This window comes from Chroicocephalus ridibundus, chromosome 3, assembly GCF_963924245.1.
Source record: "Chroicocephalus ridibundus chromosome 3, bChrRid1.1, whole genome shotgun sequence".
Classification (NCBI taxonomy): Eukaryota; Metazoa; Chordata; class Aves; order Charadriiformes; family Laridae; genus Chroicocephalus; species Chroicocephalus ridibundus.
This window is the reverse complement of record NC_086286.1, coordinates 30,918,263-30,942,632: the sequence shown is the minus strand read 5'-3', so window position 1 is coordinate 30,942,632 and position 24,370 is coordinate 30,918,263. Positions and strand designations below refer to the sequence as shown.

Sequence of the window (24,370 nt, the reverse complement as noted above, 5' to 3'; positions counted from 1 at the left end):
GGGACCAATACATTACCCAACCTTTACGTGAGCCCCAAAATACACCGACGGCACCAAGTTCAGTGCTAAGAGACTGAAGATTTCAAGGCAGTGGCAGAAGCAGAATGTGGCCATTTGCATTTTGTATAACAGCTAAACGATTAAAACACTTGTTCAGGAAAGTGAAAATGTGGAGCCTCTGTCCTGCATAGTCTGCTGCATGCAACCGTGTCTTCAGGGAGCGAGGTATCAACTCCTCTATGCAGGAAAACACAGCACCCAGCCCGTTTGAGCTGCATCTTTGCACCAAAGACAACTAGCATTTCCCTGCACGACAAAAAGGCTTATTCTTTAGGTCAGTGATGTGGAAGGAGAGATGTCCTGGGTTTAACTTCTTTCCCCTAACATTGGACGGTTTACATAAATAACTGCCATTGCATTTTTAAAATGAAAGTGGATAAGCAGTCCACAGTGATGGAAAAAAAAAAAGGAGCAGAAGATAAACTCATCACTATAAACAGACAGAGCTATAAGAAATAGCTCTATTGAGTAGAAGAGCACCACAATTTAGTTTTTTGACAACCAGAGCTAAATCTGAAGTCAAATGAGAAGTAGCTCACCAGAATTATGAAACTTGAAGCTTTGCATATCGGATGCATACAACAATATAAAGGTCGACCTCTGTCAACTGTGTTTTATCTGGAAATCCACTCGCACCCAACACTCTTATGGTTTGGTGCCATGACCTATTATTTTGCAGGATACTTGGAAATACTACCGATGTGAGCAGAGCGATTGCGTTTGCTGTGCTGTTAGTTTCTAACAGCAAGTCTGATGCCTCAGGCTTGCTGCTTTTGGATCTATTTTAATCATCAAGTCTCAGCATAGGAAAGGCACAGGAATTTTCATCAAAGTATTAAAAATGGCTCCATGCTGTCCACACTATTTCTTCTACTTCTGTAACACATGGGGAAAACACACACATGAAGGAAATCACAAAAACAGCAAAACAGGAGAACCAAATTAAAAGACTAGAAGAATTGAGACATTAATATAATAGCGATACGCCTGGAAACAAGATGGACCAACTTGACAGCTAAAGAAAACCACCAAGATCTAATTTTCAGAAAAGCATGTTGTTTTGGGGATTTTTTTAAAGCAAAGGCAAGCCATTACTAGCAGGAAAAAAAAAAAAAAAAAAAAAAAACAAAACAAAACAGCAGTGACAACACTTTTCTGGTTTCAGTTTTCTGTTCTACAGGGACTTCTATCCACTCTGTAAAATGCATTCTCCAGGTTAGCAGAAAATCTCATGAGCATTTGAGTACTCAAAAAAAAATTTCTCCCACATCCTCCAACTAAAATCAAGAGGTAAGATCTGAAAATTACAATAGCAGGTCAAATCTTTTAAAAACCTAAATATAACTGAGAAAACAGAGCACAAAGGAAGAATATGTTAAATTTTTTATATCTAACTCTTCTATTTTTACATAAGCATCACAATCGTGTTACAAGCTACAAAGATAAGCTGCTGCTATAGGATAATCCACTGACAAAACCCAGAAGGTGACAAACCTATTTAAATTCATAATGATGTTTTGAAGACATTGAAAGACTGTCTCCTCTGTTTTCATGATGACCTTCCAATGAAGGTGAAGCTCCCTAACTTCCTGCACACTGCTATAATAAACAAACATGTCCCAGGGATCTATAAAACCAGTAGCCAATGTCAAAGCAAGCTAAATGCTTCTCAGCAGAATAGACACCATTCTTGGTTTTAGTGATGGCAAAGAGAAAGAGCTATGGTAAGGAAGGAATCACCAGACACCACCATTCTTTGGTTGGGGCTGGTAGCCATTTTATCTCCTCCCTCAGTAACATTTAGCTATGTTTCCCTGTCTATTTTTACTTTAAAAAAAGTCCAGAAGCTTTGTTTCACTCTCTTCAAGATCTTCTTTCGGTACTGAAATGCCCTGTCTTCTGCACAAGATCTTTACAGGTGTACACAAGTGTTGGACTTGTACATGGGTCATACATACACATATTACCTAAATAAATCATATTTTAGGTTCTGTAATGAAAGATTCTCTTCCAAAAATTAGATTCCTTAAAAGAAAAACAAGAACAACAACAAAACACCCAAAACAAACGATGAAAGCTCACACTTTTACCTTGTGGTTTTCTCTCTGACTTGCATTTTCTGTCCTCTCTAACTTCACCTAGCAATAAAGAATTCTAAGGCAATTCTTTCATCATTAACATACAAGACATTTAAAAAAACAAAGCATCACCAAAATGCCTCCTGTTTTAGAAAGAGTCTAGTAAAATATTACCACAGATGTCAATTGCAGGGCCCTCAGTATTTAATGACAATATTAGGATCCCTATAAAACCTAAAGATGTTTGATGTCTCTTAAAAAAAAAAAAAAAAACAAGCAAAAAACACATGGAGGAAGGCAATCACCTGAAATTCCCTGTATTTCTTTGTGTATCTCATTGTGTATTACCTAGTTGCACTAAAAGCCAAATTCAGTAACAGCTGATGGTCTACAAACCTCCACTGAGTTCTATGGCACTTACCGGAACATGGTATTTTGTACATGCAAAAAAGTTTCTACATAATCAGCTACAGCATAATCTATAACTACATCTCTAAATATCATCAGTAGATGCTGCATTATTTATTTTTACAAGTAGTTCATTTACTAAATTCTTTTATTCAACCGTAAACAATTTACAAACTCAAAACTAACAAAACCATGGAAAAAGATCTGGAGCACAGGCACCCTTCACAGAGGGAAGAGCAGGAAGAGAAGAAAAATTGTTTCAGGAGGTCTGTTCAGAGAAAAAAAAAAAAAAAGAAAAAAAGAAAAAAGCCACTTCCGGGTCCACATTTAACTTTCACTTTTCAAATCTAGAAGCTAAAGCACATTAGCAGGTGAGCAAGACTTCTGTGAGAAGAAGAGCAAGGGGAAGCTAACAGGCAGGATCAACATATAAAGCTTACAGATTTCAGGAACGTTTTCATTAAACTTTCTATAGGGAGCAAGTGTACCTATAAGGAGCAATGCCTACTCCTCTAACTTCCTTGCTAAAGACTACAGACTGGATAATGCCATTAATTGGTAGGCTGGTAAAGCTCAAAATACAGCCTTAGAGAATTTACTCCAGTCATTTATAAATGCCCGCTACATGTGAAACATACCTTAGCTTTTTTTTTTTTTGAAGCAAAAATATTTTCCTTGATTCTGACAAGCTAAGTTTAAAAATATTGCCAAACTTCAAACTCAGTACATACACAAAACATTTTATTGATAAAGAACACATAGGTAATTATGCAACCCCCTGGCTCTTTATGCTAGCTTCATAGGATACCTGATAAAAGGGCTTTTTTCTTAATTAAATCAGCGAGCACGCACTCAAGCATCCTTACCATAGCAAATCAATTTGTGTACGCACTGAATGAAAGCAAATTCAATATATAAATACACCACAGAACTGATTTCATGTAAGGCGTTATTATAAGCAGTATGAAAAGCATTTTTAAAAGCACTGTAAGGAACACTTTGACAGAGCTCCTTTAAAGACGGTTTCTCCCAATCCATAGATAGATCCAAGCATCACCGTAGTAAAGAGTGAAGAACTGATTTTTATTTCAGATGTACCAGTAAGATTAAATTGATCCTTGCTCATTGTACCATATAAAAATCAACAGAAAAGCTAAAGAACATGGAAAAACCCAGGGAATCTACAGAGGAAAAGGTCACAGACAAATGTAGTTTGAGGAAGAAATGGAAGCCTTCTCCCCAAATACCTACATGCACCCCTCATACCGTCATTCCATGGTTATGAAAAGTTCCTTAGGATTTTAAGAGGCAGGGATATGCCAAAGGCAGTATGCTGAAAAGAAGGAACAGCTAGTATAGCCACAGAGCACAGCTTACATAGTCTGCTAGGACAGAAACCTACAAAGACAAACCTGATACTCCTACCAATAACTTTGACGGTTCCTGCTTTAGAGTGTAACAAAACAGAAGTTTGTCCTGTTGAACAGGTCCAGAGTGTTTGCAAACCAAAAACAAAGAAAAGGTGGATACTAACCTCCCCACACCTCCCTCTCTGTTACCCAACTGCAGCCAGGTGCCCCTTTTCAACCCAGCTGCCACCATCAGACCCAGCTGCTGCCACTGTGCCCTCTTGGGGAGAGCTCGGCCTGGGGCAGGTCCACGCATCCATCTGCACAAAACTCAACATTTAAGCTAGGGCTGTAAATATCACCCTCGATAACAATAACAACTAATGAAACTGAGCGGGGTTTTTCAGCATATATACTCATCTGCAGAGGAATCCTTTCAAACCTTTGCTCCTAAAGGGTCCAAAAAAGCACGGAAGGCTGGAGCGCAGGCGTAACCACTTGCTGCTTCTCCCTTCTCAGGCCAGGCCCCAGGGCTCACCAGGCCACCAGCAAAGCACCATTTTGGCTGCCAGATGAGCGGGGTCTTGCCCCGGCTCCCCACTAGAGGCAGTTTGGGGGTGTGTGTGTGAAGGGCGGGAATTGGGTAGCAGCCACAATAACCAGCTCCACCAGCACCCACGAAAGGTGCCAAACCCCTGCTGAAAACACCAGGCCAGTGCCCGCAGGCTGTGGGGTGCTGAGGGGCTGCCAACCCTCCTCCCCTTAACACTGCCTATTAAGACCACAGATTGCTTTTTGGATCCCCTGACGGCATGCTTAAAAGACCCGTGTGCGTGTGCTTATGTGTATATATTTTTATTATTTTTTCGCAGGAAGAGGACTGCAAACCCCTTACTAGTCCTCGCAGTCCTCCCGTCAGGGGTGCGGGCATCTCTCCTCAGCGCGGCTCTCCACACGGCCCCCGCGCCCGCAGGATTCCGCACCGCCGGCCTCAGCCCCCCCCGCCCAGGGCACAGCCCGGCCCCTCGGGCGCTACGAGCCACCGGCCACACAGACCCGCGACCGCCCGCCGCCCCCGGGGTCGCGGCAACCCAGCGCCGGAGGGGCGAGAGGGGAACGCGAACCGCCCCGGCCCGAGGCGTCGCCGCCGCGTCAGGGGACAGGAGCGCCCTTCCGCTCCCCTCGGGCTGCGCCGCCGGCCCGCCCCGCCATCCCCTCCCGCCCGCGGGCTCCCCCTACCTGTCCGAGCAGCCGCCAGCGGGCTCTGGCCGCTCCCGCACCGCTCCCCTTGCACCTGCCCGCGGCGGGACGGCCCGGAGAACCGGCAGCCTCAGCCATGCAGCAGCGAGGAGCGTGCAGACCACCCCCACGGCGGGCGGGGAGCGCTGCCCTGGCCGGCGAGGACTTGCCGCTGAGCCTCCAGCGGTGGCCAGGACCAGCCGGCTTAGGGCTTGAGGGGGAGGAAGTGGGTGGCCATCTTTGGTAAGGGCAGCGCTGAGGCGACAGGCTGCTGCCGCGCTACGCCCCGTTCTTCAGGCGTACCGGAGGGTGCCTCAGGACGGGTCGCCTGTGGCCTCCGCGCCCGGGGGCGAAACAGTGCGTGGAACGGGAGCCGCTTGAGGAAGCCAGGGCAGGAACGGTGCCAGCCCGCTCGGCGTGCGAACGCCCGCGCGCGGCGGCTCCGCCCTGACATCAGCGGTGCTGGCCCGCCGCGGCTGGCGGCTGAAGCGCCCTGCCGCCATCTTGGCTACGGGCAGTCCCGGGAGGGAGCGAGGAGCCGCTCTTGCTCGCCTGCCATCTTCCATCCCGGGCGGCCCCGCCGGAGGGAGAGCGGGTCCGGCGACGGCGAGTCCTTGCGCGGGCGGCGGGCACTGCCCGGCGTTGGCCCGGCCTCGCCGCGGCGGTGAGGGGCAGGGCTGGCGGGGAGCGGGGCCCGGCCGGGGCCGGGGCGGTTTCTCTGGCCCTTGCCCGGGCGGGACGGGGAACGGGACGGTGAAACGTGCGGGGCCTTTACTCCCCCCTCGCCGAGTTGCAAACCTGGCAGTTTTCCTGACAGGAGGGGGCTCAGCTCTTGCTGTCAAGTTACCCTCTTAAGATAAAGTGATTTTATTGTTATACGATGCTTATGAAAAGGGAAAAAACTTCCCCGAACCCTTCACAGCTTTTTGCTTCTTCAACATCTAAACATGCACAGTTGCACCTTCTTTTCTCTTCATTGAAAGTGTCACTAGAGTTAAACTTTCAATCACCAGGAACCACGTTAACCAGTTGTTAAGAAAATAGCTTAAGTTTTACTGTTTCTTACCCGATTTGCTTAATGAATCAGTCTCATTTCTTTGAAAGAGAGAAAGTTTTGCTTTCAGTTTATGTTAACGTATATTTCACGTACACAGTGAACGTGATCAGCCATTGGGGATTTTTAGAAATTTCAGGTTGACTATCAAGAAATGAAGGTTGGGACAACGTGTGTTGGACTGCGAAATCTTCTCCAAGGGCTGAGCTTCAGTGTCAAATACTACTCTAAGCATAACCATCTTCAAACAGTATGTCTTTATAGTAAAATAAAACACAAAAAATGCCACATCCTGGACTGTTCAGGAGGTACATGCACACACCGGACTGTGCCACCTGGAAGCATCGTGCCTTGGAGATTCTTTTCCTGCAAGGTATGCTGTTTAACTATAGACTTAATGTCAGTGACCACCTTGGCAAGAAAGCCGTGTTTTTCAAATGTTGAGGAAACACATTTTTCCTAAAGAATTTGAAGCAGAGAGATAAACACTAGGATTTCAGTTATGTTCAAAGACATATACCATTTTTCAACTGTCCTATACTGTTTTGATATAAAGCTGCATTTTCATTGATTTTCCTGCTGTAGAAGTTTTAAAAGAAATCGGTATCTTCCAGGAAGATTCGGATAGTGTCAGGAGAAAACTGTGAGAGATCAGCTAGTGTAGAGGCAGTGTCCAAACTGATGACATCAGACTTAACCACTGTGACCTGGCTCAAGAAAACTTGACTTTTTCTGTGCTGACCACGAAGTCATGGTTTGCACTGTATTAAAATATTCTATTGACTTCTCATAATTGTATTCACATGTGATAAACTATGCTTTAAAAGGTACTTGGATTTATTTCTGTTAGTAAATATTGTGTAAATGGGTTGCAATGTGTCATGCACAGTGTCAGAAAATGGTCTGAAATAATTTCAGGTCTTCTGTTCCTATGTTTCTAATACGGAGTTTGCTAAAGGTATTATAAAAGCTTACTGCAGTGTGACAGCCTGTAAACCGATTTATATGCATAAGTACTGTTTAAAAAGATTGGTGCTTTGGTTTCTTAAACATGTTTTCAGGTGGGTACATGGTTGTTCTAAAATTGTTGCAGGTTGACAGTTTCTTCAAAGGTGACCCAAAGATCATCTTGTAACCTTCTTAATTCTAACCATAACATAAACAGTTCCTAAGCCTGTGTCTGAAACATAAACAGGTGTTTCAAGGAGCACATATGAAGTCTTGGTGGATGAGAATGTGTGGTTTTGTTTATTCGTTGGCAGTTCACTAACACAGTTACAAATGTTGATCTATGACACTGGTTCCAGGATACAAACACAGGTGGTTTTCACCTGAGAGGAAGCTGTGCCTGTTTGCTTTGGAGCAAATGTTTGCAAACCAGTTGTCACTGAGATCCTCTGCTATCCTCAGAATCTTTCTATATGCTCTTCTAGATGACTGTTTTTTCCCCAGGCAAGGGAGGTGCATAGTAACTCTAATATATACCTACACTGTGGCCACCAGCTCTATATAATATTTCCAAATAAATACAATGGAAACTGTTGAAAACAAACGGAGGGAAATCATCAAAAGATGCATAAAGTGTGGAACTTGCCAAAATAAATTGTGGATGCTAAAATTTTACATAGGTACAAGGAGAGATTATACATGCACATGAAAGAGACTTTTTACCTATCCAGAAACCACATTCAGCTCGGGAAATTCCTGAGCTAAAGTCATTGAAGGTTTGGGGAATATCATCTGTGCTTGTCCCATTCTTATGCTTCCCTAAGTATTCATTTGTGTGCATTGTTGGCTTTTTGTTTGCTTTTGGTTTGGGGAATGGGGTTTTCTTATAGCAATTTTTCCACTGAGTGGAGAGAAGGTGGTGTGATTAACGTGTCCTGCCGTTTCTTTACCTTGGCCAGTTACACAGTTGCTCCAGAGCTTCTCTAAGGGCTTTCACAGTTTATTTGACTTGAAGCTTCTGATTTGATAACCTAGACTAGAGGGACCATTGGTCTGAACCAGTAATGAACACTCAATATGCTGTCATGAATGATGTCGTTTACGTTCATAAAGAGTTTGGTAACTGGAGCAGATAGTTTCTCCTCCTTCCAAAGCCTACTCGTAACATTCATATTTTAGATCTTATGCATTTGTGAAGACAAATCAGGAAAAAAACAACAGTTCTTGATGAAAAGTGAGGATGGGGTAAAAGGTATATGCTGGTTTTTAATTTTAGACACATTCACACAATACACTGAGTGTTATAAAATGCTACTTTGTGTGATCTGTGTAGTGTTACATATTGTAATATATGTTGTTAAGCTTATTTGATTAAATGAGATTTTATAGCAAGCAAAAAGAAGTAGCATTGTGCTAGCAATTTTAACACATTTTAAACATTTTTACAAGAGAAGACAGCTTTGTTGGCAATGAGGAAGCAGTAGTCTGCTCATGAAGCACGGAAAACCAGATTGCTAAGCTTATTCCTGATAAAATTTTTGCAGAACCTATTATCAGTTCACTGCTTCACTTCATTCTGTGCCTTATGAACATTTATACTAACACTTTTGAGGAGGTGGAGCAAGAAGCTGAACAAGCTGCTAAGACTCCTAGGTACAGGGACAGTGTTGTGGGAGGCATTGTTGTCTAGGAAAGGAAATGAGAGATGATGCTCTTAAGACAGGAAAAATATGAGAAAACACCTCTGAATAAGGAAAAACAACAGGATTACATAAAAATTAACTAAAAAGTAGTTCTAGAACAAAGCCAAACATATTTACAAATAATGAATTAGGAGCATACATTAATAGTACTCTAAATTTTGAAGAGAAGACCTCAATAAACGTATAAAGCACATTTGACAACGCCTCCCTAAATATCAGGAAGAGCTGAAAAGAAAAACTTGCTCCAACTGTGGTTTTTCTTTTTAATGACATGTACTATTGTAATAATACAAAGTTGGTTTGTGTCTGTAGCTCAGGAAATATCATTAATGCCTCAGTATATTCATATTGTAGTACAGAGCACTGGCTTGTAGCCATTGTTGTCTTTCCTTACTTAGCAGGCAGGGACAAAAATCCCTTCCAAAAGGAAGCAAAATACATCCATAACAACATCCGCGCATTTGTACAAGGATCTTCTGAAATCAGAGCAGGAAAACTGGAATGACATTTCAGAAGGGTACAAAGCCATGACAAAAAGAATCAAGGAAAAATTAGAAGAATTGCACAACAAGTGTATGTTCAATTCAGGAAGCCCAAGGGTAAGTGGCAAAAAATACATTTGTCATCACAGAGTACAAATAAAAGGCAGTGAAACCATTCCTGCTATAAAATGCTGGTTTAGTGATTATTTTATGGTGGTATTTTCTAGTATTGAATATTTTAATAATTGTGGATAGTAACAGCGTATGTTTAAACCAGCTTGTACCTGTTATGATTGTGTATTTACCTTAATTTCAACATATGCAAAAGCAAGTAAAGATACAGTAATCAGCTGACTTTTTGATGAAGAATACAAGAGATTGTAAGTTACAAGAGCAACTGCAGGTGATCTGAGGCTTTTGTTAAATTTAGAGCAAGTATAGGTAGCTTAAGTAGCCTAACTTTGAAAAAACCTTTCTGATGCATGCAGTTCCTTCTATAGTATCAAATATACGTGCTGTTCTGTCATTTGTGTATGTTAAAATTGTCTTGTACAGAACAATGACTGAAAATAGGGATTCTAAGGGAATAGTCTGACTATACGTTGGACTTGAAACATGTTTGGTTTGTATTGAACAGATCAGGTTTGGAGAGAATGTGTACTTTGAAGAGAATGGCTGCATATTTCTTTCAAAAGGAGATGATGGTAAGGGATTTCTCTTCCTAACATGGTACGATTGTTAAAAATGTTGTGCATGTATCACTTAGTGTACTTTTCTTACATTAAAGCTTAATCACTCTCTTTCTTAAAATAACTAAACTAAAAATACTTTTATAAAATTCTTTAATGATTGATTAATAGTTCTAGAATCCTGAATCTGAAAAGGTGAGGTGAAGAGAGTTAGGGAAGAGTATACATTGATACTACGGCAAGTTTCTGGAGAGAAAAGAGAGAAGTCACTTTTTTTCAGAGCCCTAACTTAACATTTTGAAACAGGAAAAGCACATTCATGCTTTTTTGTTCCTGAGGGGTGGAAAAAAAAATTACTACTTGTATTTAGTAAAAGCAGCTGTGCTTAGGTATCTGAACTTTAAAATTTAGTACATTTACTAGTAGCTAAGATCTACACTTTTAAAATATTTTTAATAATAACTACAGGACTTTTTTTTTCCCTGGAACTGTAATTTTTTGCTTATTTTTACAAAGTGCATTTGCAAGTATCTTGCAAGACAAATATTTGGTGTTAATAAATTCCAGCAGTATACTTGTGAATACTGCAGGCAGACTTGTTAAATACAGGCATTAACAATCACTGTTCATTTTGACAGTGCCTTAATTACAGGATTTTTTTGCTCTTTTTTTTTTTGTATGTAGTAGATGAAGGAAATGTTGACATTTTATTCAGTACTGAAGATCTTGGCTTTTCTGATGCCTTTATTCAACGGATCAGAATTTCACCAGATCAGAGATACATGGCAATCAGCTTAAAAAGTGACAATTCTGAAGAGGCAACCTGCGTTATTATGAAACTTGGTCATTTTCCTGCTGTGGAAGAAGTAATTCCAAGTGTATTTAGTTTTGGTAAGTTGTTTATAAATATGCTGTGGATCACACCAGCTTTCTGCACATTTTTGTTAGTCTACAAATCATATAAAAATATTTAAAAGAAATAAGCAACATTTTTAGATTTAATCCTTATAGCTGGTGAATTGTTTCTTATTTATGATTTCTTCCACAGTGCACAATTGCAAGTTATCTGATGTGGATGAAAGTGACTGTTTTCATGATACAACTTTTCTTTTATTGTAAAAGCAAGCGTTTATACATGTTTGAAAAGTCATACATATCATTCTTCTTATTTAATTCAATACGCTTTTTAACAAAGCTACTGACATGACTGGTTGCAGTATAAAGATCTTTTTGAGAAATGGTACAGTTACTAAACCCTTACAGCTACAACCAGAGTCACTGATAGCTGTAGGCACTTACCTTCACTGGAAAGTGTGCAAGTGCTGCCTACTATTAAGTATTGGCTGGAATTTCAACTGGACTATAGGATGTGAGTCACAATTTAGAGCCCAAAGTCACCAGTCAGGCCATAAGTCAGTTCTTTCAAAATATATTGCAGAGCTTTGCAGTGCTGTTAAAATAAGCAGAGGTAAACTGAAGTGAATGGGATTTTTTTTTTTATGGCATGTTAAAGAACATATCAAAAAGAGTGCAATAGTGTGCATACAGTGTTCCACATCTTGTATTTTGGATTATATTGTTAGATGTCATCTAGGATATATGGTGCAGTAAGCAATTTGCTTGGGCAGGACAAAAATTTAAAACTCTAAGTAAGACTGCCCAGTTACAAAAATGAAGAGTAGCAAGAAGTTAATGTTGTGTTTGCACAATTGAAGATTATAAATGCCTGTTGAAAACCAGGCCTGCAAATTTGGCAGTGACATCTTTCACTATACTTGATTTGAACATCTGTTTGTCTGGAAGAATCAGTACGTATAAGAAACCGACTCCCTATTGCCTACATAGGTGTGACAGATCATGACAGACAGTACGAGTACAAAAAATGACTATCAGAATGGTAGATATTACACCCATTTTGTAGACTTACTCAGGTTAAGTGAGGTACAGGGGTGAGCAAGAGAATTAGACCTTATGACAACTTGTAAAGTATATGCTTGTATTGTATGATACGCAATAGCAGGCAGACAAATGAAAGTTCTTGAAAATTTACATCTGTGGGTTTTTAAATGCTAGGCTATAGAAGAACTTAGATTTCCCTTCTAAAGTCTTGTCTTCATAGTGAACCCTCAGCTACTTGTGCACTTCAGAGCCACATTGGGTTTTGTACTGAAAATTAGTATTTATGCATAACACAGCATACAATAACTTTTTAAAGCTTATGTATTAAACATCATTCTGGTGGCTATAGGAGCAGCAGAGATAGCAGTAATTTGGCTGGATCTGTCAGATTACTAAACTTCAGAATAGGAAGGTTCCTGTATTTACACATTTATGATGTTGATGAACACATATACAAGCATAGAAAACTGTAGAATTATCTCGACAGTACGCATGGGGCACACACATCATCTCTTTTCTCTAAACGGTTTGCATGCAGTCACATGCACTGGTGCAGAGCTCATACCCTCTATTATCTTGCTGACTCCAGCAAACCTCTGTTTCTCTGCTCAGTTTTAAACAGCCACACATCTTCTATTTTCCTGTTACCTCCAGAGCCCCCACAGGGTCAAGAGCTTCCTCTTCCTGGGCCCTGGAACATTATCCTCTGCCTTTTTTTTTTTTTTTTTTTTTTTTTTTTTAGTATATTACTACAGTCTTGTTCTGTGAGTTTCAGAGAAAGCATGGAAAAAAATCTTTTTGTGGCTTACCCCACAGGCTTACATCCCAGCCTCTGGGATGTAGAAGTGCTGTCCTCAGTTCCATGTCAGCTGCAACCCACCTTTTTTAGCATTGGGTCCAGTGTTCATGGAGCTCCCTTTTCTCTCAGTTATAGTATATGCTGTTCCAAATTTGATATGCATTTGTCTTTTTTTCCAGAATGGGCTACAAATGATGTTCTGTATTACACAAGTCAGAAGAACCTTAAATGCCAGAATGTGTTTATGACCACTTTCACTAATCAGAAACATACTGAGTTAGTTTATACAGAACAAGATGCAAGGTAATACCTAAAATATAACAAGTCCTTTATATATTCTAGAGCATTTTATAAGAAAATATAATTGATTTGGAAAACAAGTTCTTTCATACCGTATTCCAAATGGTAAAAGGCATTTTTAAGTTGTGTTCTGCTGTCAGTAGTGCCTTATGCAGTCTGAGAATGTGTTCTGTTCTCTTCTTGATGTGATCAACAGAGATTTAACTTTCCTCTCTTACCTCACGAGTTCAGCTGAGTTTATAAATGTCAAGGTCAGTCTCAGGTCAGGGTGTCCTTTAATGAATGTGTGACAGTTTCATACAGGGTAAATCAGACTGTGGATTTCATTTTGTTTTCTCTGCTATTGATGTCTGATACATCTTTTAAAAAACATAGAAGTTCAGGCTAATCCTTGCTCTGGGTAATGGATGAGCAAAATCATTACAGCATTCCCAGAGACAGAACCATTGTTGACTGAATACCCTCTCAATAACCTTTCTTTAAGCAGGGGTTTAGGAAGACAAGAAAGCTCTTGCTAAATTGAGTGCAGAACTAGTTTTTTCAGCCATGTAGCACATGGTAGTTTTACACAGCATTCCATAAATGTTTGTGATTATTCTTAATTCAAGTTACATACTAAGTAAAGAAATTTCAATTATACTTTCATCTTAAAAAAAAAAAAAAAGGAAAAAATCCTCAATTGAGATGGAGTAAATAAGATCCTTTTGTTCCAGCTGCATTTGATGCATACTTTTGGAAAATCAAGTTGCACTGACCTGACACTCCCCCACAGGGAAACTGTTGGCATAATTCTGAAGGTCATAGTCATTACAGTAAATCTACTAGAAACTTACTCTAAAGGTTCATGTGCTATTGCAGCTCATAGCAGAACTCACTTGTTCATTGGAGATGGCAAGACATTCTTTTATATTGCCATTGAGCAGTTCCGTTCTACATCTAACCAGCTCTTTTAGATGCAATCAAATATATATCTTTTTTAGAAGCTTAAAATTTCTCGACTTCCTTAAAAAAAAAAAAGCTAAAAAGACAAAAAAAAAATTGTAATCTCCCCAAGGACTCTGACCTTGATAAGTATGACTTGCCTTTCAGCTTGACTCTCTTAGAGGTAAGGTTAGCAGAGCTGAACTGTTGGAATCTCTGCTGAATGCAGTGCCGCACTCTTGCCAAATTCGTGTGTATTAGAGAGGCAGGAGGCTGATTCTTTGCAGACTTTAGATCCCCCACTGTGCCTGTCCTCCTAAAGATGTCAGGAGGGTGCAATTAGAAAAAAACAATAGTACCAAAAAAATTGGAGTTCCTCCACCTGCAAATAATTAAAGGCACTGAAAATGGTATCTAAAGCATCCTTTCCTTCACCAGTCAAATATTTTGAAGTCTAGAGGGATCATTATTGCAGTCATGTATCTGATCTGTATGATGCAGATTACAGTACTCAACCCTGCAATTTCTTGATGAAACCTTCTGGATCTTTGTGTTGGACAGTTTTGTCTTTAGAGACATCCAGTCTTAAAGATTCAAAATGGCAAAGAAACTGCTCTGTCCCAAGATGTGACATTCCAATTAATTAGGATGACTCATAGAAGTTTGAATCTGAATTTCAGCCTGAACTTGTCTAATATTAGGATCCAGCCACTGGTTATTGTTCTGTTTTCTGTTTCTGGATTTTAGAAGCATTTAAAACCAGTAGATAGTTCCTAGTTTCTTAGATAGTTCCAAAACCAGTTCCTAGTTTCCAGCTTTATCACTGCAACACTGTCCTCAGTGGGCCTCATATAGGCCTCTGTACTTTTTTTAAAAAATAGTCTTTTTTGTCTTATTTTCTTCAGACAAAGTTAAGTCAGTAGCACTTAGGCTTTTTATCGATTTATAATAGCTCCTGCTTTCCTTTTGTTATTGCATTTCCCACGTGATGGCCTTTATTAATTTCAATTTAATTATCTGTTACGAGTTTTTTTTTTTAAATAGGGTTACGAGCTCAATAAAAAGTTCTACCTTTTGCCTGAATCAGTGAGCTTCCAGTCTGTCTCAGTGGTGCAAAAACCTGAATTCAGTTGGGCAACAACTGAACTGCTTTCCTTGCAGATTTCAGGTTCCACACACAAGATTGTGGGTTTTTGAATCCCAGAATAAATGCAGTAGAAGTGGGTTTGGTAACCAAGTAGTCTGGAATTTCCCCAGCCTGCTTACAGGCATGCTGTTTCTTACCTTGCAGGTGGAAGCCCATGACTCTGAAACAACCAATGCATTTTTAAAATAGTAATATCAAGTTTAAGCTTTTTTTTTGTTATTATTTCCTTTTTTTTGTTATTATTTTGTTATTATTTCCTTATAGATTCTTTGTGGACATCTATTGCACAAAAGATAGGCGTTTTCTCACTATCAACAGCAACAGCAAGACAACCTCGGAAGTTTGGCTGGTTGACTGTAGACATCCTTTTAGGTTACCTGCTCTTGTACAAGCACGAACAAAAGGGCTCATTTACCATATTGAGCACAGAAATGACGAGTTATATATTCTTACTACATACGGAGAACCTGCAGAATATAAGGTAATTTTAACTGATAACAAGATTCATGGGATTCATTCAGATACCTGTTGCAGATCATATAGAAATAGTAAGGCTGGCTTTTAGTTCTGTGCTTCACAGCTTACTGAAATAATTTAAGAGAATTACATAGAGCGCTGCACGGATTGAAAGACTGATAGTAGTACATGGAGTCTCACCTGTAGCATGGTAATTTGATTCTAACTCCTTTGGCAACATCGAGAAACGAGTATGCTTTAACAGTCATTTCCCCTATATTAAATTTTAAGTTGGCGATCTCAGTGTATATAATTAAGCCACCTACAGTTCTGCTGGCCACGCAGAAAGTGCTTAACAACTGCCTGAAAATCTTCTATAGATTAATCTACAAGAATTGAACTTATATTTCCAAACGTTACTGAATTGTTCTTCCATTCTGCCCAAGGAAAGAGAGTTTAAAAACCACCAGTTTTAGTCAGGCAACGCCCCCCTCAATACAAACTAATAATTTTTTGCAGTAAAAATATTGCATGAGATCACCTGTATGTCTGTACATCTCATCTGTAACTCTTATTACATCTTAGTAATGCAAGGTTGTTTTTTGTTTTTATAGTTGATGAAGGCACCAGTTGCTTCTAGTGGCATGGAGAACTGGCAGTTAGTTTATGCACTGGAAAAGAAAACCAAACTAGTAGACTTGGAGATGTTCAGTGATCGCTGTATTATGTTCCTGAAGAATGCTGGTCATCTTTACTTAAACGTGATTTCTTTTGTTTCACATTCAGTTCAGTCAATAAAGGTATGTTTTAGTTTGGCTTAAGCAGCATAATATCTTTATATCTTTCCAGTGCTTTTTTTTTTTTTTTTTTTAACATAACGTTATAATGAAAAGAAAGATAAATTCCAAGATTAGAAGTGGTTTGGAAACCAATTGTATTACCTGGGGCTGTTCTTTAGGATTTCATCTGGTGGCTTATGGCAGCACTTAGAAAGTTAGAGAGCAGCCATCCTATGAGCGGGTTCTTTCTTCAACTTATTACAGTCAAACTCTTTACAATACAGCTGATTTGTAATGTAAAATAGGACTTGATTCCTTAAACACTCTACTTGGTTTTACTGGGCCTATTTTTAGTTACACTCATCAGTGTAATAACGGAAATAAGCCTGGCCCTCCCACAGAGGGAGATCAGAACATACAGAAGGCAAGTATGAACACTGTCCCATAGTAAATGGGAAGAGTTAATACTACAGTGTAATCTGTGCAAAGTATTTCTTCCCTTCTCTAGTTGTTGCTAAATACTGGTGGATTAAAAACAAAGGGACTCAATTCAAAACCATCATTTCTTTAGACCATTCAGATAAAATATCTAATTGATTTGTTTGCCTGAAAAATACAATATCTGAACTATTCACAAGTTTATTGCAACAAGCTACCAATGCTGCATTCTATACAACTGCTACAGAAAAAGGTTTTCAACAAAGTACACTGTATGGTCTCTGAACCCTTCATTTTTGAAAATGGTCGTAGTTTATTTATTCAGAAAGGGTCTACAGTTGCTCTGGAGAACTTGGACTTTTGCTGCCATTTCAGAAGTCTCTAGCAATCTAACCCAAGTAAGTAGTGGCCTGGCAGAGGGCTTGACTATGTCCCTGCTGCTCTCAAAGAATGAATCTTGATTTCTTTTATTCCTAGCAGAGTTAAAAATCTTAAATATAATAGCAGTAAGTGTCTGAGGGTGAATGTGCCAGGAAAAGGTTTTGTTCTTCACAATGGCTGGCACTAGGAACAAAGTTAAGAGGCAGGGGTTTTCAGTGGCTTAGCATTACTGAGCTAACTCACAGCAAAAGCTTAACAACTGACATGGACTTGGCTGCGTAACATGTTGAAGGAGGACTGGAAATCAGAGGGGAAACAGGATCTAAAAAATAAAAACAATGCAGAATCATTTAAAAGAATGTTTTAATTTAAAAACAAAATCTGCACTAATGCCCATTTTAAGCTGAATTTGGATTTCTTTTTCTTTTTTATTTCATTGTTAAACTTTCTCCAGTGGCCTTAGGGGAAAAGTTTGCCAAAGTCTTTCATTTTTTGACTGTTTCATTACTGAATTTAAAAGAAATACAGATTATGCTACATACAAGCTGAAGATAATTAGCCTGATATTCAAAGTCTTTTCCTCTGAAGGACACACTAGGCAAAATTCACAGAAGCAGTGTAATGGTCTTACTTGAAATACTGTGTTTTCTCAGCTACCTACATGGGCCTGTGAATTTGAATTGGAATCTCATCCTGAGCATACCACCAGCACTTGCTATTTTCAGCTCACCTCCCCAGTACACCCCCCTAAGCGTTTTGCATATTCATTTAAAGAAAATAATCTCATTGAACAAGCTGTGCAAGAGGTACCAATTATTACGAATTGTCACACTACACGTTTACTAGCTAAAAGCAAGGTAAGATTTTTCAGTCCTTTTCCCATTCCCTTTATTCTCCCCTTCCTCCCCACCCATTTAAAGAAAATGCATTTGGCAGGGAATGGAGATTTAAAAAATGTAAAGAGCAGCTGGTGCTATAGTTACTAAACAGTGGGTGTTTTCTTCAGTGCTATAGAGAAGAACAAGAAAAAGTCGTGATAAGATATTTTTTTTTCCCCATTAACCTGGGTATGCTAGAGGGGATAACAGTACACGATGAGTCAAGAGTCTTGGTATAGTATAACTTAGAATTGCTAGTTGATTTGCGGTATCGTACTCTCCGTGGCAAATGAAAAAGATGCCAGCTGTTGAAAAGAGCACCCCCACAACCAGCTGCACAGTATAGATCAAGAAAGAAAAGTTTAAACAGCCTAAGTTTAAAAAATTGGAGATGTTAATAAAGAGTTTGTGCTGCAGTAAGTGGTAAACTATTTTGTTAATAATAGATATTCTTGGTGTTAAAGGGGGAAGGAAGACTTGGGTGCTTGGGTAGTTTAAAAGCTCCTCAGGTGTTGCACTTAAATGAATTTTATACTCTGCATCTGTAAGCCTACACAGCAGAGGTTCAGTCTCTCGCTTTATTTTTCAAGAGTGCTTTGTACATTCTAAGTGAAAAAAATTACTGTAATCAAAAAAACACATTTTAAAATAAATAATTGAAGTTTTCATTGCCATGTGTCATTGAGATTTCTGAAATGTCCTTTATTGTAAAATACTCCTTCATTTCCAGGATGAAACTTCGGTGCCAATTACAGTTTTTCATAATATGAATTCTAAAGAGCTACACAGGAAACCACTTCTAGTTCATGTATATGGAGCTTATGGCATAGATTTGAACATGAGCTTTAAAGAAGAGAAGCTGATGTTAATTGAAGAGGGGTGGATATTAGCATATTGCCATGTTAGGTAAGTCAAATATAAAATGGAATTAAGATTTTAATCTGTGGGATATACAGACATTTCTTGATACGCAACTGAAGAGGTACAGAAATTATTTTTTCATGTAGCTATACCTAATTCTTCATGCTTTTCACTTCCAACTCTTTTTAGATTTTTTTAACGTATTTTTTAACAAAAAAATAAATTTACCTCAGGAAATAAATTGTACTCTTAAAACTACATACTGTATTTAGGTTTTTTTAAATCAAAAGGATGTTTGTATGCAACTTTTAATCTTTTGAAGTCTCATTACTACTTGTCTCATCCTTACTCAAGAAAAATTTTGATAACATGTTCAAATTGCAATGACATGCTAGCTCCCTTTCTTTCCAAGGGCATTGTGTACTAATGTTCAGTCTGCATCTTCTGAAAGCCATTTGCCTTCTACAGCAACAGCGAAGCATTTAACCTGCATCCCTTGTTCTTTTATTGGCTAAATCCTTTGTCTCCAGGTTTGGCTACAAATCTATTGGTTTTATAGAACCAGTATGTACAATAGGCTTCACATTTTCATGGAGATAATAATTCAGTAGATAAAGAAGATAACAAAAGAATCACTTTAGGGAGGGGAAGGAAAGGAGAGAATGAACAATTGTTTGAAATACCAGTTCCAAAACAAATTCGGCATACGAATATATCCAGCCTGCTATATTTAGTGGCAAACATTGTGCTGTTTTTCCTCCCCACCCCTCTAAATATCTTAAGATGGAAGTCAGTCCTAGATGAAGATGGATTCTTCATCCAAAGATGAAGAATTCTGGCAGACTAATCAGTTAATTAATTTTAAACTTGAAACATGAATAAGGAAACTTCAGATGACTTAGAACAAAAATTTCAGCTGCGGAGAAAGGAAAATAAATAAGTTTTAAAATTCTGTAGTACAAAATATAACATTTCAAGTAGTATTTGAAATCCACAAACTAGAAAAAAAAACCCAAAGCAACTTTTTAACAGTCTCAAAATTTAAGCCACGCAGAAGACAAATCCTTAGAGGCTCAGTGTGGAGCTAAGACATGCTATTTTACTGTTTTTCATAAATCATAGAATGGTTGGGGACCCAAATGGAAGGGACCTTAAAGATCATCTAGTTCCAACCCCCCTGCCATGGGCAGGGACACCTCCCACTAGATCAGGCAGTGTTAGTGATATAAGTATTGAAAATGTTTTAGATATTTTAATAGTTTCCTATATAAAAAGATAATATTAGTGTCTGATTTTGTATTGCCTACAATGACGGTGTCATTTCCTAAAGTGGTGCTTTTACTGTGAGTTCCAGGACACAAGCACAGTAGGGCACAGTTAGGATTTTCACCAGTCCCCATGCACGCATTTTTTTTATTTGCATGTTGTGTATTTTAGCCATAGAGGGTAAAAACAAGAACAGAGAAAAGAAGAGTTAATTGGGAAGGCAAACTATGGTTTTGCAATCCTGTGGCTGCTGTTGGCCTTTCATTATCTGAAGCTTTGCTGTGTAATGTTTTCCAAAAAGACTCCAACTTGAATTGCTTTAAATTTCAGGGGTGGAGGAGAGCTAGGCCTTAGCTGGCACAAAGATGGATGTCAGCAAAATAAACTCAAAGGTCTCCATGACCTTAAGGCTTGCATCACGCTGCTGCATGAATTAGGATTTTCTCAGCCAAAATACACAGCACTAGCAGCTGCCAGTGCTGGAGGAGTTCTTGCAGGAGCCCTCTGCAACTCTGATCCGGAACTTATCAGAGCCATGGTTTTACAGGTGAGTTGCTGCAGACCTTTTATGGATTGTGACATTAAACTGTATTTTCTGTTTCATTCTACTAGTTTCAGAATTGGAAACATTCCAGTTCAGAATTCGCTTTCCTCATTTGTTTGAGAAAACCTTGACCTAGGCGTTGGAGGTCCTGTGTCTTATCTGCCAACTTTTTTTTTTTTTTTCTTTTAAACAACTTCTAAGGCTCCTTTCGTAGATGTTCTAAATACTATGATGAAAACTCATCTCCCACTGACAATTGAAGAACAGGAAGAATGGGGAAATCCATTAGCAGATGAAAAATGTATGAAGTACATCAAAAGCTATTGTCCATACCAGAATATTAAGACACAGGTAAAACTATCCTTTCTGTGTGGAAAGTGTAGCAGTTTATAAGAAAACAAAAAGAGGATAACTGGAATTTTTAAAAAAAAAGTCTATTTTACCTTTTCAGTGCTTTAAACTCCCATATTTTGGAATTGTCTTAGCTGCTGCTTTGTGTTAAAATGAATCATCAATACAAATATAAACTATTTCAGTAATAATCTTAGCAGTATGTGGAGTCAAAAGTGACTACTAAATTAACCTAACACCTTCTCTTAAATAATCAATAGATTTCAAAACCTGTTTTTCTTATAGGACTGCCAGGAAGTAATAGCCTATTCTATCGTATAACAAACCTCAACATGTAAAATACTGTCTCCTTTTGTGGGGGGTTTCTGTTGTTCTACTGGGTTTTGCAGAGTTTGTCACAGGAGGAAGGAGGTATTTTCCGCTGATTAAATACCTTTTCAGAGGCAAACAATGAAATGGAAAAGGAGCTACAGCTTTGACATTGTCATCTCAGAGGAAATCTTTATTTGAAGCAGTGTGTGTTAGCTGTATGGCATAGGTTCATTAAGTAAAATCTAACTATATAAAACCAACTACTTCTTAGGTGTAGAAGGATTGCAAAACTAAACCACAACTACTGTTCTAGGGTGAACCATTCCATGATTATGACTACCCTTCTTTTGTAATAATCAGCATGTATCAGACCTTTACCAGTGGGTAGAGGATGCTTTTGATTACCTTTTGCAAGTAGATGATCCCCTAATATGAAGTAATTTTTCATACCAAAATACTTTTTGCAGTTATAGTGATAAAAGTGCTTTTTTAAGAGCAGGCAATTATGTAATAGATGTGCTTTTAGATAAACCATAACAAGTAAAGTGGAGAAGAATTTGTTACTCACTTTATGAGAAAAATCAGTTGTCAAGTATTTAACTGGTTTTGTTTTTTAATCTCAGTGTTACCCTTCAGTTTTTATCACGGCATATGAAAATGATCAACGGATACCACTAGCAGGAGTTCTACGATATGTTCAGAAACTTAGAAAGGCTGTGCTAGATCATGTCAGCAACACAAATAAGAAAGGTAAGACCATTACAGATACAGATATAACTAAACCAGAACGTTAGCAGTCATATAATTAAACATCATTGAGACTGACTCCTCCTTAAATGCATTTATTTGTACAATACGATCCAGTATCTAAAGCTCTGAAGTAATTTCCATTATGTGCAAGGATGAGATGTGCAGTCATACCGACAAATCGATAAACCGCAGCTAAGATGCACTCTCCAGAGCCTTAAGAGGGACCAGGTATCTCTGTATTTTAAATCTGCCTGAAAATAGTTAAACCTGTGTGTTAAATATTAATAGTGACAAACCACAACAGGTTCAGGAAACCCTCTGAGATTAAAAAAAAAAAAAAAAAAGAAGAGTAGGAGAATATGAGTTGGGCTTAGTCTTTCCTAGGCCTCAAATATGGTGACTGTTGGAGAGGGCTCGCTGAACCCATGGTGTCTAGTCCAGCTACTGATACGGTCAGACTGCAGTTCTCAACAACACATGGATAAAAATCTTATTTTTGCTGCTGTATAAAAACCTGCTTTTCCCAGTTTGCTAAAACTGCAGGTGTTAGGCCAAGTTTGAATGACAACAATGCCAAGACGCTTTTATACCTGAAACTTAACACTAGCTTTGGGACTGTTTCCAGGAAAAAGCACATTCAAGCCTTATTATTTCCTAGTACCATCTAATCTGGGCAGAGGCTTTTACCATTAGTACCAAAATAGATCTTGCATTAGCTTTTCTAAATTTCATTATGCCCCTTTCTGTGCTAGCGGCACAACTGCAATGGTTGAGAAAGGATAGCAGATGCTGCAATTGATGTTGTGGTCTTTGCTCAGAAAGAAAAAAAAGTACGTCTTTCCAAAAAGACTCAGAGAACAAACATGCAAAATATATAAACTTTTTTCAAATATGTAGTTAATAGACATACAAATAGTTCATCCAGCAAGCTGCTGATTCCTTCTTTTTTCTTAAGGAACAACAGAAATTCTGTCAGTACAGAAGGCAGAATTATCTATCCCTAAACAACTCACATCCCCACTTACCTTTTCCCTCGTTCATTCAATGTCAAGCGATCACAAGCTTCATTGTTCCAGGAAATTGGATCCCTAATATCATCTTAGACATCCAGGCAAATGGCAGTCACTGTGATTCATCTTGGGAGGATTCGCTGAATGAGGTATGTTCCCTGTTATGGTCCATAACAGGTTGGAGGGAGGTGGTCCCCTCGATTGATACTTCAGCCTCAGGAGTTCATCCAGTCACTGAGTGTACATTTGAAGTATTAGAAGAAAAAAAAAAAAAAAAAAAAACACAACCACCTGCTGAAATTAAGGTTGCTTTTGCAGCCTTTTATACATAGTGCAAGAGCAACTGCTAGCTTCATATATGTATAAAGGAGTTTTTATATATATAAAAAATGATATATCTCTCTATATTTTTATATATATAAAAGAGCCAGTGACAAAGCTAGATTATTGAACCTCATTGTGCCTTACACCTCAAAATAGTATTAAACTCCCACTGTAATGTGCTGAGAGCTTTGAATGAAAGGTTCAAAGTTGTGCAAAACATTGTTCCATCAGGAAAAGTCTTGCACTGTGGAGTATTAAGTGCTTAAAATTGTCATACTGGCTATTTACTTCCATCTTCCTCACGAGTAAAACATATATGATGGGTTTGATCTTCACATTTTGAAATGCATGATCTGTACTATCAAGGGACGCTACTACAATTAGGCTTCAACATTTTGCGCTTTGTACAAGCACGATGCTAAAAGCAAAATACTGCCAAGACCTGACATATTGTTACTGATGTCTCAGACTATCACAGCTGGATACAAATTTTGTTACTGTTAATTTTAACAAATCCTAGGAAATGTTATTTGGTCGTTGTGGTAGTTATTCCCAAAACGAATTATTTCAGGAAAAGCCTCGTCGTAGGGCAAGGTACTGCTTATCATTAGTATGGGAAAGGAAGAAGATTAGAATAGCTGTGCAAAATCTGAATGTTTATAGTGCAAGGATTTTTTTTTATTTTGTAATAAAATATTTTCATTATTTTAGGTTGCAAGACACCTTGCTTTTTTGAACAAAGAACTTGAAGTATGCCATCTCCAACAGCACATGAAATCCTGCAAATAGCTAATAAACACACTGACCACATGAAGAACTTCGGGTCAGATTTTTATTTATATGACAAGCAAACCCCTTCTCCAGAGAAGAGGTACTTCTCTCAACTCTATATATCACATCACAACTTTATATATTAGTCTTCCTTGCTTTTACCTATTTTAAGA

The 24,370-nt window shown here is 38.7% G+C and overlaps 2 protein-coding genes across 14 annotated transcripts in view; one reads left to right on the top strand and one right to left on the bottom strand.

The window, feature by feature from the left end:
* CAMKMT (calmodulin-lysine N-methyltransferase) overlaps positions 1 to 5,261 on the bottom strand; it is a 225,795-nt gene extending 220,534 nt beyond the window's left edge. The window contains exon 1 of the mRNA XM_063328625.1: positions 5,135 to 5,261. Coding sequence (XP_063184695.1) covers positions 5,135 to 5,233 — 99 coding nt within the window. The 5' untranslated portion in view covers positions 5,234 to 5,261. The remainder of the gene's footprint in view (positions 1 to 5,134) is intronic.
* A 2-nt stretch (positions 5,262 to 5,263) lies between these two features.
* Positions 5,264 to 24,370, top strand: part of PREPL (prolyl endopeptidase like) — a 32,301-nt gene continuing 13,194 nt past the window's right edge. For 7 of the 13 annotated variants that reach the window (XM_063328617.1, XM_063328615.1, XM_063328614.1 and 4 more), the window contains exons 1-15: positions 5,264 to 5,798; positions 6,319 to 6,561; positions 9,238 to 9,438; positions 9,959 to 10,025; positions 10,695 to 10,901; positions 12,888 to 13,011; positions 15,341 to 15,557; positions 16,147 to 16,332; positions 17,784 to 17,987; positions 18,739 to 18,914; positions 20,466 to 20,682; positions 20,881 to 21,030; positions 21,966 to 22,092; positions 23,145 to 23,251; positions 24,138 to 24,297. In XM_063328617.1, coding sequence (XP_063184687.1) covers positions 6,343 to 6,561; positions 9,238 to 9,438; positions 9,959 to 10,025; positions 10,695 to 10,901; positions 12,888 to 13,011; positions 15,341 to 15,557; positions 16,147 to 16,332; positions 17,784 to 17,987; positions 18,739 to 18,914; positions 20,466 to 20,682; positions 20,881 to 21,030; positions 21,966 to 22,092; positions 23,145 to 23,251; positions 24,138 to 24,215 — 2,280 coding nt within the window. In that variant the 5' untranslated portion in view covers positions 5,264 to 5,798; positions 6,319 to 6,342 and the 3' untranslated portion in view covers positions 24,216 to 24,297. Of the gene's footprint in view, positions 5,799 to 6,318; positions 6,562 to 9,237; positions 9,439 to 9,958; positions 10,026 to 10,694; positions 10,902 to 12,887; positions 13,012 to 15,340; positions 15,558 to 16,146; positions 16,333 to 17,783; positions 17,988 to 18,738; positions 18,915 to 20,465; positions 20,683 to 20,880; positions 21,031 to 21,965; positions 22,093 to 23,047; positions 23,252 to 24,137; positions 24,298 to 24,370 lie in introns of those variants that run through there. The other 6 variants (XM_063328621.1, XM_063328618.1, XM_063328619.1 and 3 more) reach the window with 6 other exon arrangements.